Source organism: Epinephelus lanceolatus, chromosome 22, assembly GCF_041903045.1.
Source record: "Epinephelus lanceolatus isolate andai-2023 chromosome 22, ASM4190304v1, whole genome shotgun sequence".
In the NCBI taxonomy this organism is placed as follows: Eukaryota; Metazoa; Chordata; class Actinopteri; order Perciformes; family Serranidae; genus Epinephelus; species Epinephelus lanceolatus.
In genome coordinates this window covers 16,478,897-16,495,606 of record NC_135755.1, presented here as the reverse complement: position 1 = coordinate 16,495,606, position 16,710 = coordinate 16,478,897, and the positions used below count along the sequence as shown (strand labels likewise).

At 38.1% G+C, this 16,710-nt stretch overlaps 1 protein-coding gene and 1 pseudogene across 1 annotated transcript; both read right to left on the bottom strand.

Annotated features, from left to right (window-relative positions):
* Positions 1 to 1,365: 1,365 nt before the first annotated feature.
* LOC117246145 (GTPase IMAP family member 7-like) lies at positions 1,366 to 6,347 on the bottom strand. Its single transcript, XM_033609889.2, has 2 exons — positions 6,205 to 6,347; positions 1,366 to 4,046 (listed from the first exon to the last, which is right to left on the bottom strand). Exons 1-2 carry the CDS (start codon positions 6,209 to 6,211, stop codon positions 2,896 to 2,898), a joined length of 1,158 nt encoding a protein of 385 aa, XP_033465780.2. The 5' UTR covers positions 6,212 to 6,347; the 3' UTR covers positions 1,366 to 2,895.
* A 2,799-nt stretch (positions 6,348 to 9,146) lies between these two features.
* On the bottom strand, positions 9,147 to 10,786 carry LOC117245679 (GTPase IMAP family member 7-like; annotated as a pseudogene).
* Positions 10,787 to 16,710: the final 5,924 nt, after the last annotated feature.

The window sequence follows — 16,710 nt, the reverse complement described above, 5'->3', positions numbered from 1 at the left end:
AATCAAAATCAAATCCAGCCTAGAAATTATAGACCCATTGCTTTGGCAAGTGTACTTTCCAAAGTGCTGGAGCAAATTCTTTTCGATAGACTCCAACAATATATAATCACCACTGACAACCAGTTCGGTTTTAAAAGTAAGCATGGCACAGATTTTTGTATTTATGCACTGAAAGAGATGGTTAGTATGTATAGAAGAAAAAAATAGTACAATGTTTTTATGTTTCTTGGATGCATCCAGAGCATTTGACAGAGTCAATCATGGAAAGCTATTTGCCAAACTTCAGGAGCGAGGGGTTCCACCTTATATGATAAGAATATTACAGTGCTGGTATACACATCAAACAATGCATGCTCGATGGGGTACAAGTACATCTGCACCTTTCCTAGTGACCAATGGGTTGAGACAAGGAGGAATTTTATATGTATATATGGATGATCTGTCTAGACAGCTAAACCAGTGTAGAACTGGATGTATGTTGGGAGAGAGGCTTATCAATCACCTGGTATATGCTGACGATCTGGTCATTATGTCTCCCTCTAGTGTTGGTATGCAGCAATTGCTTAGAATCTGTTCCTGCTACGGTGTGCAGTATGATATTATGTTTAATTTGAAAAAGAGTGTTATTTTAATTGTGAAAACCAAGGAGGATAAGAAGTCAAACTTTCCTTCCTTTGTTCTAGCAGACCAAGTGCTTGGAGTTGTGAACAAATTTAGATATCTTGGCCTCATAATCAGAGATGATTTATGTGATGATGATGATGATGATGACATCCAGTGTCAGTGCTGCAAACTCTATGCACAAGCCAACATGCTTGCACGAAAACTTCATAAGTGTACTGATGATGTCAAGATAGCTTTGTTTAGGTCATATTGTACTTCTTTGTATACTACTTGTAAGTACAGTGCTGCAAAAATGAAAAAAATCCAGGTGGCATATAATGATGCATTTAGGATTTTACTCAGGCATCCAAGATGGACAAGTGCAAGCCATATGTTTGTAAGCAGTGATGTGCCCACTTTTCATGCTGTTCTTAGAAAGTTTATTTACGGTTTTATGTGTCGACTTAGCCAGTCAAAGAATGGTGTCATTATGGCCCTAGTGGTGCCTGCACAAAGTGACACAAAATATTTGTCATACTTCTGGAAGCACTGGAATAGATGCCTGTATGTGTTTTAAACTTACTTGTTGTGTTGTTTTTGTATGTATTGTCTGTGTTTTTATATGTATTTTATATGGACTTGAGTCTGGAATAAAGTTTATCTATTACTACTACCACTACTACTTCTATTGCGACTTCTACCTCTTCTTCTTCCACCACGACTAACTAACTTTACCAAGTAAAAACTTTTTGCTCAAATCAATTTTTTTCACAAGTTTGAGTTTATTGATTGTTCATATTTATCTTGGTCATACATTTTAATCCACTAACAATCACAGCTATTCAAACAAAATGATGTTGTACATAGATTAAATGATATTTGCTGGTTAGCTTTTACAACAGAGAACAGTGAACAATGAGTACATTGATTTGATTACAACATTTTTAAAAGATCTCAGACATAAAATATGTTAAAACAATTTTATATTTGTGGTTTGCAGCTTCAGTTTACAGCAGGGATACTCAACTTGCCGTGCTCAGGGGCAACTTTTGCAAAATGACAACTAGTTAATAAAGAAACATTAAAATATTTATTAGTAAATATAACAAATGAGTTGCTTGTTTTCAACCCCTTGATGTTTGCTGTACGTGGGGGTGTTTTTTGGGACTTGAAGACATTTGGGACGTAGCCCTGACCTCAGAAACAGCTCTATTTTGATGCTTTTTTGCACTCTGGCAGCTAATTTAGATTCAAAGCGCAAAAAAATCCAATTGGATCAGTTTTTTTCCATTGTGAACTAGTAAGTGGTTGGTCGACCACCTGGCACCCTGTCGTGGGCCAAATGTGGCCCATGGGCCATGAGTTGAGTACCACTGGTTTATAGTATATGCACTTAACAACACATCAAACACAGCTTAAGATAAATTTGCAACTTGCTGTGCAGCAGTTACAATACAAAGTAAGAAACAGTGAAAAAATATCATATACAATAAAAATAAGGTGCAAATCCAAATATTTACAATGCAGTTTGGATCACGTCCACATCTGAAAACACTGGTGCTTCACAAACATCTTCCCCCGGGCAACACACTGTTTTATACAGAACATTATGATGTCACAGTGAAGCTGACCTTTGACCTTTTGTATATACAATGTCTTCAATTCATCATTTTATCCTATTAGACATTTGTGTCATATAGTTAGTGTAGGAATTCTTGAGTTTTAACCAAAATGTGTTTTGTGAGGTCACACTGACTTTGACCTTTGACCTTTGACCTTCGACCACCAAATTCTTCAGTCTAAGTGGATATTTTTGCCAAATTCAAAAAATTCCATCCAGGTCTTCGAGAGGAGTCGTGTTCATGAGATTGAGGCTGATGCAAGGTTACACTGACCTTGGCCTTTGACCAATGACCACAAAAAAATTAATCAGGTCATGGTTGTGTCCAAGTGGACATTGGTGCCAAATTTGGCATTCTTTTGAGATACCATGTTAGCAAGAATGGGAGGGACAGACAGATGGATGGATGGATGGAAGGACAGACAACCTGAAATCATAATGCCTCTGGCCGCCTTTCACTGGTGTGGAGGCACAAAGATAGATTGTGAAACAGGAAAAAGCGCTTGAAGCTCAGACAAGATAAAACCTGTGACATATCACATATGAATAAACATATTTCAGTTCAAAGGTTAACGATGGGTTAAAAAGATTTTCATGTGATCTACAGGGAGACATGACTTTATTGATATATTCTCCTCCCTGTCTTTGGGAGTCACAGCTCATTGTAGGTTTTAACTCTCTTTTAACTTTGAATATGTTAGTTTGCTTGAAACATTCAAACAATCGCTCACTCCATCTTTGATCAATTCGATAGACTGGGCTCCCCCCTTGACAGCAGCTGCTGCCATCATTGCTGCTTCCAATGCCGTGTTTGCTCCCTCAGCTGCATGATATCCTGTATAACCTCCCACTGCTGCTCCCACTGCAGCAGATACCCCAATTGAGATCAATGTTACTCCTAGTCCCCCTGCTGCTGCTGTTCCTCCTGCTGCTGAACCTGCTGCTGTTTCTCCTGCAGCTGCTGGTACTGCTACTACAGGTGCTTTGGCCACAGTCACTAGTCCCTTTAAAATGTTGAAAACTATTCTACCTAACAGTTTTACACCAAACAAAGCTCCTAACAATACACCTATTCCAACACCTGCCAATCTGAGCCAGAATTCCTTAGATGCCCTGTCTTTAGCCTGCCGTGTGATCTCTTCCTCTGACATGTTTTCCGATGACTCTCTAATGTGCGTCTTCTTTTGTTCAATTATTTCCTGTGCTACTTGGAGCATCTCATTGGTGTAACACCTTCCTTTGTTTGCTTTTGTTATCTCATCTATTGTGTTAAGTAGTTTCTCCACCTGGTACTTGTTGCTCCTGTATTCATCCTGTTGGTTGTTCTTCCAGTATTTATTATCAATGACATGGCAGCGGCCTCCGCATTTCTCCACCAGATCACTCAAGGACTTATTCTTGCAGACAAAATCCTCAATTTTTTCTCCTTCCGCCAGCTGGTCACCATGAGTGAAGAGGATTGTTGCATATTTGAAGACTTCTTCAGAAAAGCATTCATTGATTTTGTCGATGACATCCTGCTCATGCTCTGTGAATTTCTCCACTTTAAGTACAATGAGAAAAGCATGAGGCCCAGGAGCGCACTCTGTGATACACCTCACTATCTCACACTTCAGCTCCTCCTCAGATTTCTCTGTGTCAAAGAAACCAGGAGTGTCGATCAAAGTGATGTTTCTTCCATTGACAGATCTGGTTTCTGCTTGACATTCTTTTGTTCCAGAGTTGGAAGTATCATCAACCTTGAATGGTTTCTCTCCAAGTATGGTGTTAGCCAGGCTGCTTTTCCCAACTCCAGTTTTCCCCAGAATGACAAGTCTCCTGTCTGACACAGAAAGAGAATAATGTCCATCAATACATTGTACATTTAGCTTTTGGTTGTTTCACATATATAAGAAGATACACATTAACTTGGTCATTGGACAAAAATAAGTTACTCACAAAACAACAGAATTATCGTTATAAGAGAATTAAGAGTGGTGTCAATACATAAAAAGAAACCAACATGACCCCGATCAGAGTCCTTTAATATTAGGTATCTGGCTCAGACTCCAGACTCATACTTACATTTATCCAAACGTTAATGTTTATTTGGCACAGATGAAAGACAGACAGATAAAATGACAGCTGTAGACTACTCAATCATCTATGTTATTTCTAATTCCAGCCTTTATTTTGACTCAAATTGTCCCACTCATTAAATATGGCAGCTCAGTCAGCAGCCCTGTGCTTTAACCTATGACACTCGGGGTACCCCTCTAGCATCTGTTTTTAAAGCTAAGGGACAGCGTGCCAATTTCTGCTCATTACAGGCAGTCTTTTCAAAATAAACGTCTGTGTTCACAGGACACAGGCCACAAAACTAGTTGGTTATGTTTAGAAAACAAATCATGGTGTGGCTTAAAATAAGAGCCTTTGTTGTGTATCTTAAGTTAGTTAGTGACTTTGTCGTGATGTTCGTCACATGACATTCACTACGTAACCAAGCTAAAAAATCTCTACATTTTACATGGGACATGAACACTGGTCTCCTGAGTCAAAGTCTCTTGTTTGTTTGACCCATCCACCACCCCTCCTTCCCTGCATGCACTTTCTTGCTCTTTATACTATGTCATCACTGCAGATAGGTTTCCATCTGAGGTATTTGAGTTCCACTTTGTAGCACAGCACATTTATCATAGTTGGGAGGTGGTCTGGAAATAAATGAAAAGGTATGTAGTTCTTCAGCCAGTAAGATAAGCAACATTTGGTTGAATTTGAAAATTTAATTCGTCCACATACAGTAAAAATTGGTTTTAACCATTTATTTTCAGACCTATTGTATTATTCATTCTAATGTTTTGACCTTAAATACATATTGCTGTAATAAATAGTTGTGCATTTTAGTCCTCTATGATGCAAATTGTTTTTTATTGTTTTGTTTGTTTTGTCCGAAAAAAAAGGCCATTGCTTAATATTTTACATTTCAAGTTATTTTACGCTGAAATACATTACTGTCAACAAACTAATAATTAAGTCTCGAAAATTAAAATATTCTTAAACTGTATAAATAAAACCCAAGCATACTTTATCAAATGCTTTTCTTAAAATCAGCTAAAAGAATGAAATATATATATGTCTGATGTTATTACTGATGTGACTACCTTGTGGATTTGGATGTATTATATTTGATAATACCTTTTCAATCTATTTGCAAGACATTTAGCTAACATATTTACACTGTAATATAATTAGTTATATTAATACAGGTAGGTCCTTATACCTTCCACATGAATCTTGTTTAACTACAGTTATATCAAACCTTCCTGTTGAGTTTCTGTGAGTTTTCTTTCCCCATATGAATAACTGAAGGCATTAAGCAACAGAGTTTTAACAGATTCATAAAAAGTCTGCTAAAAGTCTGCAGGTGTGCCATCGGCATGGATTTTGTTGTTTGGTTAGATGTTATTTTGTATTTATGTGTTGTTTTGTTTTTGTGTGACTGTGTGTATTCTTTTTAAGATTATTTTTTCAGGCTTTTTGCCTTTAATGTACAGGACAGATTGAGGCGTGGTGAGGGGGAGAAGAGCTGCATTCTGCCCTAACACTGCTTTTAGCTCTGGTAGCCAAAAAGTCATGGGAATATTTAGGAGAGTATACCCACTTCCACCTTGGAAACCTACCCATCTACTTAGTAGTACACCCTCCTCATCAGCTTCCATTACACCACAGATTTCGCCAGTATTTGCAAAAATAATTTATTTCTCCTTTCTCTAAAATGGTAATTACTCCCTTGTTCCCCAAAGTCTTATCTTCCACTGTACCTACAGTTAAGTACTAGTGGGAATTGGTAAATATTTTATTAGTACCTCATCTAAATGTAGCAACTGCATGCTGGAAATGACGATTTAAAATGAACAAAGCTATTATGAAAAGCTCTGCATCTCACAGCGCAATGTACAACATTCAGTCCTGACAGAAATAACTGAAAGAAATAAACTTACCGTCCATGTTGTCAAAAATGAAGTTACAGTGAGGCGACAGTTAGTCAGAGTGACTGACAAGACTGCCTGAGTGTGAATAGGTTTCCTGTATTCTCTCTGAGTTTGGCCGCCACTCTCACTTCCTGACTACATAGCGTGCCCAAAAAAAGTGACTGTAGGTGTTTTTACATGCATCCGTTTTGTTTTTCGACACAGTATAATCACCACACACCTCCATTTTGTTTTGCTACTCGGTATAATGCACGTCACATGCGGCCTGCTCCGTGGCAGGGCTCAGATTAGTTTTTGATTACTTTAAATTACTCCAATTTATAAGACCCACTTAAACCATCTAGAAGGCCACAGATCCCTCAAAATGATACAGATGATGGTCAAATAATGGTCAAGGACAAAGGGCTTCCCCCAAGATTACAAACTTTATTACAATCAGCAGCACATTTAAAAAAAAGAAAAAAAGACCAAACTTTAATTAACCTAACTGATTTAAAATACAGGCAGGAGCACTACAGGACAGCTGGACGTAGCCGTCGTCGGGGAAGGAAAAATTTAAATGGGGACAGAGTACTCACCACGCTCCGTGCCCAACACATGCACACACACAGCAAAATAACCAAACTATAAGGGAAAACTATAAAGTGTGAATGACGTGCAAGATACATGTTTAAGGTGGTGTGAAGCTCGGTTGAAGAACTCTGAACACCACTCCCTTCACCGTCCAGGCTGCCACGCTATCACCAGTCCTGCAGCACTCATGCAAAGAAAAAGACCAACAAAGAGCGTGTTAAAAACACACAGAACTGCTGCAATAATGTATGTCAAATTTCTTGGGAGAAAGCAATAAAATGTCCGAAGGGCTAAGATAAAAAAAAAAAAGAAAAGAAACTAACAGAGACCACCTAATATAACAAAAGACAAAATAATACTGAACTAAAGTATGAATAAAGCAACTGTATCAACCATGAAACAATACTAAATGAGCAACCAAACAAAATGAAACAAAGCAAAACAACACAAACAAATAAATAAATGACCATCCTGCCAAACACATGATTCATATGAACAAAGAAAGTTGGCATTTTACCTCTTCTGACACAATACTGTTGACTTCTGTTGGGTTTGGCCTATGGGTGCAAAAGGCTTTTTTTGTGTGTCAGGGCATGATACATGTTTACCAATTTTTGTGCATGTTGGTGAAACATGCTGCAGGGGATGCTCTTTAAAGGGTGTGGCCAAGCCATTTTGCCACGCCCATCGATTAAACTCTTATCATGCATCCTGGCCTGCACTATTAAGGAGCGTGTGAAGTTTCAGGCTTATTGAACCAAGTACACTGAAGTTAATGCCAATTGTTGTGTTTTGGCAAAATGGGAGCTTGTCAAGGTACGACCCCTGGAAGTGGCACCGTAAATTCAAAATGGCCGACTTCCTGCAGGGTAAGATCATGGGTCTAAGAGACTTTTTTGTATGTCTTGGGAGTTTACAGGTATCTACCAATTTTCGCACATGCTACAAGTTGCTTCGGGGGCTGTTTCATCAAAATTTGAGTCATTTTTTGGCTTTGTAGCTTTTGAGCATGTTAAGCCCCTCAAAAGTGGAGGAGGAATAAAAATCACTTAGGGTCCTCGAATATTCTCTTGATTATTTAGATATACCTATAATTAATATGAAATGGTGAGCAACTGCAACATCAGAGCCGCTAATTTCATGATCAGCAAGACTGACATGTTTACTGCAAACTAGGCATGCTGTGATAAATGAGTATCGACAATAACCATGATATTTAAAAAGGAAACATGTTAATAATACACATATGATATTATTGTGTAAATAATCCAGCACCTCTTTAATTACTTTCATGTCCATTAGTTCTCAGTTTGTCTCCCTCTCCACCTCCAGACACTCATATTTTTAGCTGAATTAATTTACTGAAAAAAGAAACAAAATGCACAAAATTAAAAATGAATTTGACTGATGGCTTTAAAACTATTATTATTATTTTCAAACCGTGTAATGAAAATCTCACACTATGCCAGCTCTATCTCAAACTAAAGTTATATAAAGACTGAGGAATGTGTGAGGGACATGCACAGGAAGAGGATGTTTGTTTGTTTAAACTCAAAGGAGGTGGAAAGTCCCACAGTCTAAAATGAAGTTAGGAGCATTGCATGTTTGACTTGGCGCCCTCTAGTGTCAAGATCTCTTTAACAAGAAAGAACAGCAGAAAGAAAAAAACATGGCCAAATAGAAAAGGACAAATACAAACACTAAAAATATAACACACCAGACATAACAAGAGCACATGGCATCAGAGACAATCACAGACAAGTTTATATAAATTCAAAGTTAATCTTTAAAGATCAGCCAGTAGGATGAGACATTCAGTTTTAAATCCTCTGTAAGTCTTTGAATTTATAAGGTGCAAGGTAGTGGAAGACGATCTTCAGTCTACAGCTCAGTATTTACCAGAGAGGTAACGTGGGTGAAACAGTCAAAACTCTCAGCAAGTCTCCCTCAGATACAGATGACACAGGATATTCTGCTGAGATGTTATTGACCAGTGGTTGATGCAGGTGACTCGCCCTCTCACACAGGAGGCTACACACCTGGCTGCTACATTTTACAGCAGACAATACTGATTTGATTTCAATATTTAATGTGATCATTTGAAGGATAATTTAGCCAAAGTAAGATTTCCCAGAATGCCATATGTTATAGAGTAATGAACAGTAATCAGTAATGATAACCATGTGTGTGTGTGTGATGGGAAAGGAGATTAACCTCGCCAAGACAGAACCACAGCCAACAGTATACACTGATTTAATTTTAATTTATTTTATATTTATTTTTTTATTTATTTATTATTATATTATTATTATTAAATATATTTATTATATTTATAAGATCTTATTCATAACAGAGGTTAAAACCATTTTATATGAGTGGTTTGTGGCTACAGTTTACAGCAGATGCACTTAACAACACATCGAAAAGACACTCTGGGCTTAATATGAGATAAAACTTTAGTCCTCAGGAAATTGCTGTCATTGCTGTCAGTTTCAATACAATGTAGGAAAGAGTAAACATATAAAATAACAATAAGGCACAGATTCAAAACATATACAAAATACGTACAATGCCAAAACAGGTTACCAGTATAGATCATCAGATATAAAGAGGCAAATGGTGAGGATCATTCCAGGTGGGATGCATATAGACATGTACGTAAAATATTACATCTGAGTATTAGGTAAGTGCAAGTGTGTATGTATGGTTAATATCACACATGAATAAACATCATCAGATCAATGATCAAAGGTTGTATAGAACAAGATTTTAAGGCAATCATCATGTGCTGCGTCATGTTTTTATCAAAGGCAGATAGTGCTTCATCCTTCAACCATCTTCACTGCACTCCATATTGTGTGTCTGCTCCTTCAGCTGCATCTAGTCCTGTTATTGCTACTGTTAGTGCCGCTCTTTCTCTTGCTTCTTTTGTTCTTCCTGCCATTCTTTTAAGTGATGGTCCTACCTCATCTTCAGCAATATGAATATAAGACTCACTCCCACACCAGACAAAGCACCCAACAATACACCTAATTCAAAACCTGCCAGTTTGATCCAAAGCTTCTTCCATACGCTGTCTTTCGCCTGCTGTGTGATCTCCTCCTCTGACATGTTTCCTGATGACTGTCTAATGAGCTCCTCCTCTTTCTGTATTTCTTTCTCCACTGCTTGTAGGATATCATTGGTGTAGCAGCCTCCTTTGTTTGCCTCAGTTATCTTGTCTAGTGTGTCAAGTAGCTTCTTCACCTGGAACCGGTTGCTCCTGTATTCATCCTGTTGGTTGTTCCAGTGTTTATTATCAATGACGTGGCAGCGGTCTCCGCAATTCTTCACCAGATCACTCAATGCCTTATTCTGACAGACAAATTCCTCAATTGTCTGTCCTTCCTCCAGCTGGTCACCATGAGTGAAGACGATTGTTGCATATTTGAAGACTTCTTCAGAAAAGCATTCATTGATTTTGTTGATGACAGCCTGCTCCTGCTTTGTGAATTTGTCCACTTTAAGCACAATGAGAAAAGCATGAGGCCCAGGAGCACACTCTATGATGCACCTCAGTATCTCACACTTCAGCTCCTCCTCAGGTCTATCTGTGTCAAAGAAACCAGGAGTGTCGATCAAAGTGGTGAGTCTCCCATTGACAGATCTGCTTTCTGCTCGACAAGCCCAGATTTGGAAGTATCATAGACCTTAAACTGTTTCTCTCCAAATATGGTGTTCGCCAGGCTGCTTTTCCCAACTCCAGTTTTTCCCAGAATGACAACTCTCCTGTCTGACATTGAAAGAGAATAATGTCTGTCAGTAATAGTTTACATTTGACCTTTAGCTGTCTGCAGGTGTAAGGGGATACACATGAGCTCAGTTACAATAAAAATCCTCTTTGGTCAAAAATCACAATGAAAGAGGAAATCAGTTAGCGGCATACGGGAATGAAGAATGCTGTCAATACACAGAGAGAGGCCCCCAGGCATATTATGGACAGCTCCCCCTGTCTTCCTCCTGCATGCATGCACGCACATACACCTACTGACACAAACACACACACACACTGTATAGGACAGTATAACCCCGACCATGGACTGTGCAATATGTGCTAATGTATCATTTTGCAGCATTTTTCTTACTCCATTAAATGACAGAATTTAACCTTGGAGCACCACCCATCAAAATAAACAGGTCGATAGCCAATTGCCTAATTACTTAATGTTGTGTCATAAACTGAAGGCTGCTACAAAGTTCTTTTTCCTGGTGTACAGTGAGCGGACATTTATACAAACACAAATCACAAGATCAAAAGTCTTTATAAGCAGAGCTGGCTCTAGCCACTTTGGTGCCCTAGGCAGGATTGGGGTTCCATCACTATGGAGGTTTATAAATGTTTAAAGGCTTGGCCAGCTTGTTGACATTGTAAAAATAGACTGATTCAGGCTGTGTCTCACTGGAAGTCGTGAGGTAGTGAGGTGGTGTGCTGAATCCAGCCGTGCTGCTGCTTGTTGCGTGACTTGTAGCTGTATTCAAACATACAGTACATCCATACTGTTACACCACTGCTTTAAGTCTGTTGTGTCATTCTACTTCATATAAAGTAGGCACTGTACAAACAGACTTTATTTTATTTGACCTACATTTACTGTAATTAGTAACAAGGTTAAACTGGAACATTCAACAGTAATAATAATGACAGTATAATAATAATTTTAATAACAACAACAAAAATAATGATAAAAATGACAACATAGCAGTGTATCAGAGACCACAAATAATTGGCTAAACTTACATTCTTCATTGAGTGGAGGAGACGTCAGAGAAGGCCCCTCTGCAGCAGCTTCTTGGGTTTTCCCGTTCAAATATTTTCTCAGTGCATCTGGACAGATGTAGAGTAGATTTGCCTCTTACTGTACAGTACAAGCAAAACATGTAGCTGCAGCAGACAGACTACTACTTGCACCAGTGATGTGTTCAACATAACATGAATTATTATCTAGTTGTGATTGTGCATTACTAAAATAAAAGAGGCAGCACTACAATTATATAGTCACACATTAATTTCACAGTTGTCCCTATTTGTTATCAAATTTCAGCACAATATCTAATGTGCTAAGGGAGGAGCACTAAGCAGCCAGTAGTTCACCAGATACAAACAGCAATAAACCAGCTCAGCAGCTTAACTCAATCCTTAGCAGCGATCACATCATTATCTACAGTAGCATTATTAGGCAACTTTGCTTTATTTCAGCTTCGCAAGCTGCTAGCTCGTACAAATGAAAAGTCAAACAGCATTTTTTAATGTTATAAAAGACGACATACTTCGATACTGGGACCTCCGCCTCCTCTTTTCTCCGCTTTCTGTATGTCACACCTGAGGGGTTGGAGGTCTTTTCATGATGTTAACCCAATAATTTGACAAATTATGACCTCTTGTTGTCTATCAGTCACAACCTACCTACCTGAGATGCGCACAGATAACTCGGCCCACCCCTCTCTCCCACAGTGACGTGACTGAGCACGGTGCAGGACAGGTTCAGGGCCAGGTCAAATAATGACAAACAACAGGGGGGTTGTTGTTGTTTACTTTTTCTTTATTTGTTCTTTTTTTCAAGACAGAGCATGAGGAAAGGGCACCAGTTGGGGCTGCAAATTATTACTAGTATTTATTTATTTTATTTTATTTTATTTATTCTATTTTATTTTATTTTTTTGAGGGCTTGCAGCTGCACCCCCGCCAGCATGTGGCACCCTAGGCGACCGCCTATATGGCTTATGCCAAGAACTGGCCCTGTTTATAACTGAAAGGTGAATTAAACTACTAACTACAGTGTGTGGGTAAAATTAACGTGTGGGTTCTGAAAAATGCAGCATGTTGGGAGTTTCAAAGCTGCTCTGATCATCAATTGCCAATCCTCCTCTGGTTCCTGGCTTTTCATTGAGTCTTTGAAAGAAGTTTAGTTTTCAGGGCCTTGCCCCAAAAGAGTCGTAACTATAAAGTGTCAATGTGGGTCCTGAACTCCTCCTAAGTCCTTCTCTGTGGCGTCTCCAGGCCGTGTTGTAAGGTCAACTAGGCACTAAACTTCCATTTCTGACTCATTTCTGAAAGGAATTTCAGTTTTAGTGAAGGATCTGAATATTGTCTTCTATTCAATAACTGTCATCATCATCCTCTACATTAGTGTAACCCCTTTAACTCCTTGTTTCACAACACTTTAAGTCAAATGTCTCTGTACATTGTACATTTGGAGCATAAAGTGATTCTGATTCTGAAGAAAATCTGTCACTGTTCAACAATATGAGAAAAAGAAGGAAGAAAACAAGATCTATAGAAGCCATCTACTAATAGCACCTGTGCACTGTAAAATATATTTAAAACAAATAGCTATTATTCATATTTCAGTGTGCAGTTTTGAGTCCTGACAGAAATAATTGAAAGAAATTAACTTACCACCCATGTTGTCAATAATGAAATAACAGGTGCAACAATAAGTCAGAGTCACACGACTGCAAGAGCGTTTGTGAATATGTTTGTTGTATCTTCTCTGACTTCTCTGTCACTAGTTTACCTCTCTGACGTGTTTCACAATAGAGTCCAATAAAAAAGCATACTGAACGTGTTTTCACGCACGTGTGGCATTTAGTCACGTTTTAGATTAAATGATTTGGTTATTGTGAAAACATAGAGAAACTTGTTGGACTGGTTTTCACTAAATGAATTTGCAGACCTTGTTATGAAGCTTAAAATCCATCAATGTGTGGGCCTCTGTCACTCTCAAAGGGAGGTAATAAATGTAATAAAATACTACTACTACTTTGACTACTACTATTACTTCTAGTAGATTAGATTAGATTAGATTAGATTAGATTAATTTATTCTCATTGTACAGAACATACAACAAAATTCAGTTGCATTCAAGTTCAGACTCAATAAAAATAAATGAAAAGTAAGAATAAATAAATAAATAAATTCATCCATCACTTATACTCTCATCTACACAGTAGACAGACCGTACACTCATCATGCCAACATATGCAGTTAAAAGAGATAAAATAAAGTGCTCATACAATTATTGCACATTAAGAAATTATTGCACATTTTGTTGTGATGTGATCCAGGTCAGTTCAGAGTTCATTATGGTGATGGCTTTGGGATAGAAACTGTTCATAAAATGTGTGGTGCGTGTTCTGATGGACCTGTAGCGTGTGTTGGAGGGTAACAGTTCAAACAGGTGATGGGCAGGGTGAAGTGAGTCCTTTAGGATGTTGTGTGTCTTCTTCAGGCAGCGGCAGGTGAAAATGTCTTTTATGGCAGGTAGCTGGTGTCCTATGATGTTTTGTGCGGTTTTTATGACTCTCTGCAGGGATTTTTTTGTCTGCTGCAGAGCTGCTACCATACCACACCAGGATTCCATGGGTGAGGATGCTCTCAGTTGAGCAGCAGTAGAATGACCTCAGGAGCTGCAGGGACAGGTTTATCTTCCTGAGCGTTCTCAGGAAGTACAGTCGTTGATGGGCCCTTTTGACCTGTGCTGTAGTGTTAACTGTCCATGTGAGGTCCTCTGTAATGTGTGTGCCCAGGAATTTGAAGCTGGACACCCTCTCCACCCTCTCCCCATTGATGTACAGTGGCAAATGGACATCCTGCTTCTTCCTGAAGTCAATTATGAGTTCTTTTGTTTTTCTGATGTTCAGAGTCAGATTGTTTTCTCTGCACCACACTGTCAGCCCCTGTACCTCCTCTCTGTAGGTCGACTCATCGCCTTTAGTGATCAGCCCCACCACAGTCGTGTCATCTGCAAATTTAACTACAGTGGTGGCGTTGTGAGATGGTACACAGTCATGAGTGTACAGAGAGTAGAAGAAGGGGCTCAGCACGCAGCCTTGTGGGGCTCCTGTGCTGAGTGTCAGAGTGGAGGAGCATTGAGGGCCCATCCTGACTGACTGTGGCCGGTTTGTCAGGAAGTCCTTAATCCACAGGTAGGTGTTATGCTGTATGTCCAGGTCGATCTACTACCACTACTACTACTACTATCACTATTACTACTATTTCTACTACTACTACTTCTATTGCTACTTCTACTTCTTCTTCTACCACGACTAATTCTACTACTACTACCACTACTAATACTACTATCACTATTACTACTATTTCTACCACTACTACTTCTATTGCCACTTCTATTTCTTCTACCACAACTAATTCTACTACTACTACTATCACTATTACAACTATTTCTACCACTACTACTTCTGCTTCTTCTACCACGACTAATTCTACTACTACTACTACTACTACAACTACTACTACCACTACTACTACTACTACTACTACCACTACTACTACTACTACTATCACTATTACTACTATTTCTACTACTACTACTTCTATTGCTACTTCTACTTCTTCTTCTACCACGACTAATTCTACTACTACTACCACTACTACTACTACTATCACTATTACTACTATTTCTACCACTACTACTTCTATTGCCACTTCTATTTCTTCTACCACAACTAATTCTACTACTACTATTACTATTACAACTATTTCTACCACTACTACTTCTACTTCTTCTACCACGACTAATTCTACTACTACTACTACTACTACTACTACTACTACCACTACTACTACTACTACTACTACTACCACTACTACTACTACTATCACTATTACTACTATTTCTACTACTACTACTTCTATTGCTACTTCTACTTCTTCTTCTACCACGACTAATTCTACTACTACTACCACTACTAATACTACTATCACTATTACTACTATTTCTACCACTACTACTTCTATTGCCACTTCTATTTCTTCTACCACAACTAATTCTACTACTACTACTATCACTATTACTACTATTTCTACCACTACTACTTCTATTGCCACTTCTATTTCTTCTACCACAACTAATTCTACTACTACTACTATCACTATTACTACTATTTCTACCACTACTACTTCTATTGCCACTTCTATTTCTTCTACCACAACTAATTCTACTACTACTACTATCACTATTACTACTATTTCTACAACTACTACTTCTATTGCCACTTCTACTTCTTCTACCACAACTAATTCTACTACTACTACTATCACTATTACTACTATTTCTACAACTACTACTTCTATTGCTACTTCTACTTCTTCTTCTACCACGACTAATTCTACTACTACTACTACCACTACTAATACTACTATCACTATTACTACTATTTCTACCACTACTACTTCTATTGCCACTTCTATTTCTTCTACCACAACTAATTCTACTACTACTATCACTATTACAACTATTTCTACCACTACTACTTCTACTTCTTCTACCACGACTAATTCTACTACTACTACTACTACTACTACTACCACCACTACTACCACTACTACTATTTCTACTACTACTACTTCTATTGCTACTTCTACTTCTTCTTCTACCACGACTAATTCTACTACTACTACCACTACTAATACTACTATCACTATTACTACTATTTCTACCACTACTACTTCTATTGCCACTTCTATTTCTTCTACCACAACTAATTCTACTACTACTACTATCACTATTACTACTATTTCTACCACTACTACTTCTATTGCCACTTGTATTTCTTCTACCACAACTAATTCTACTACTACTACTATCACTATTACAACTATTTCTACCACTACTACTTCTACTTCTTCTACCACGACTAATTCTACTACTACTACTACTACTACTACTACCACTACTACTACTACTACTACTATCACTATTACTACTATTTCTACCTCTATTACTTCTATTGCTACTTCTACTTCTTCTTCTACCACAACTACTTCTATTACTACTACTACTACTTCTACTACTACTACTACTACTACGACTACTACTTCTACTACTACTACTACTACTACGACTACTACTTCTACTACTACTCCTACTATTTCTACTACTA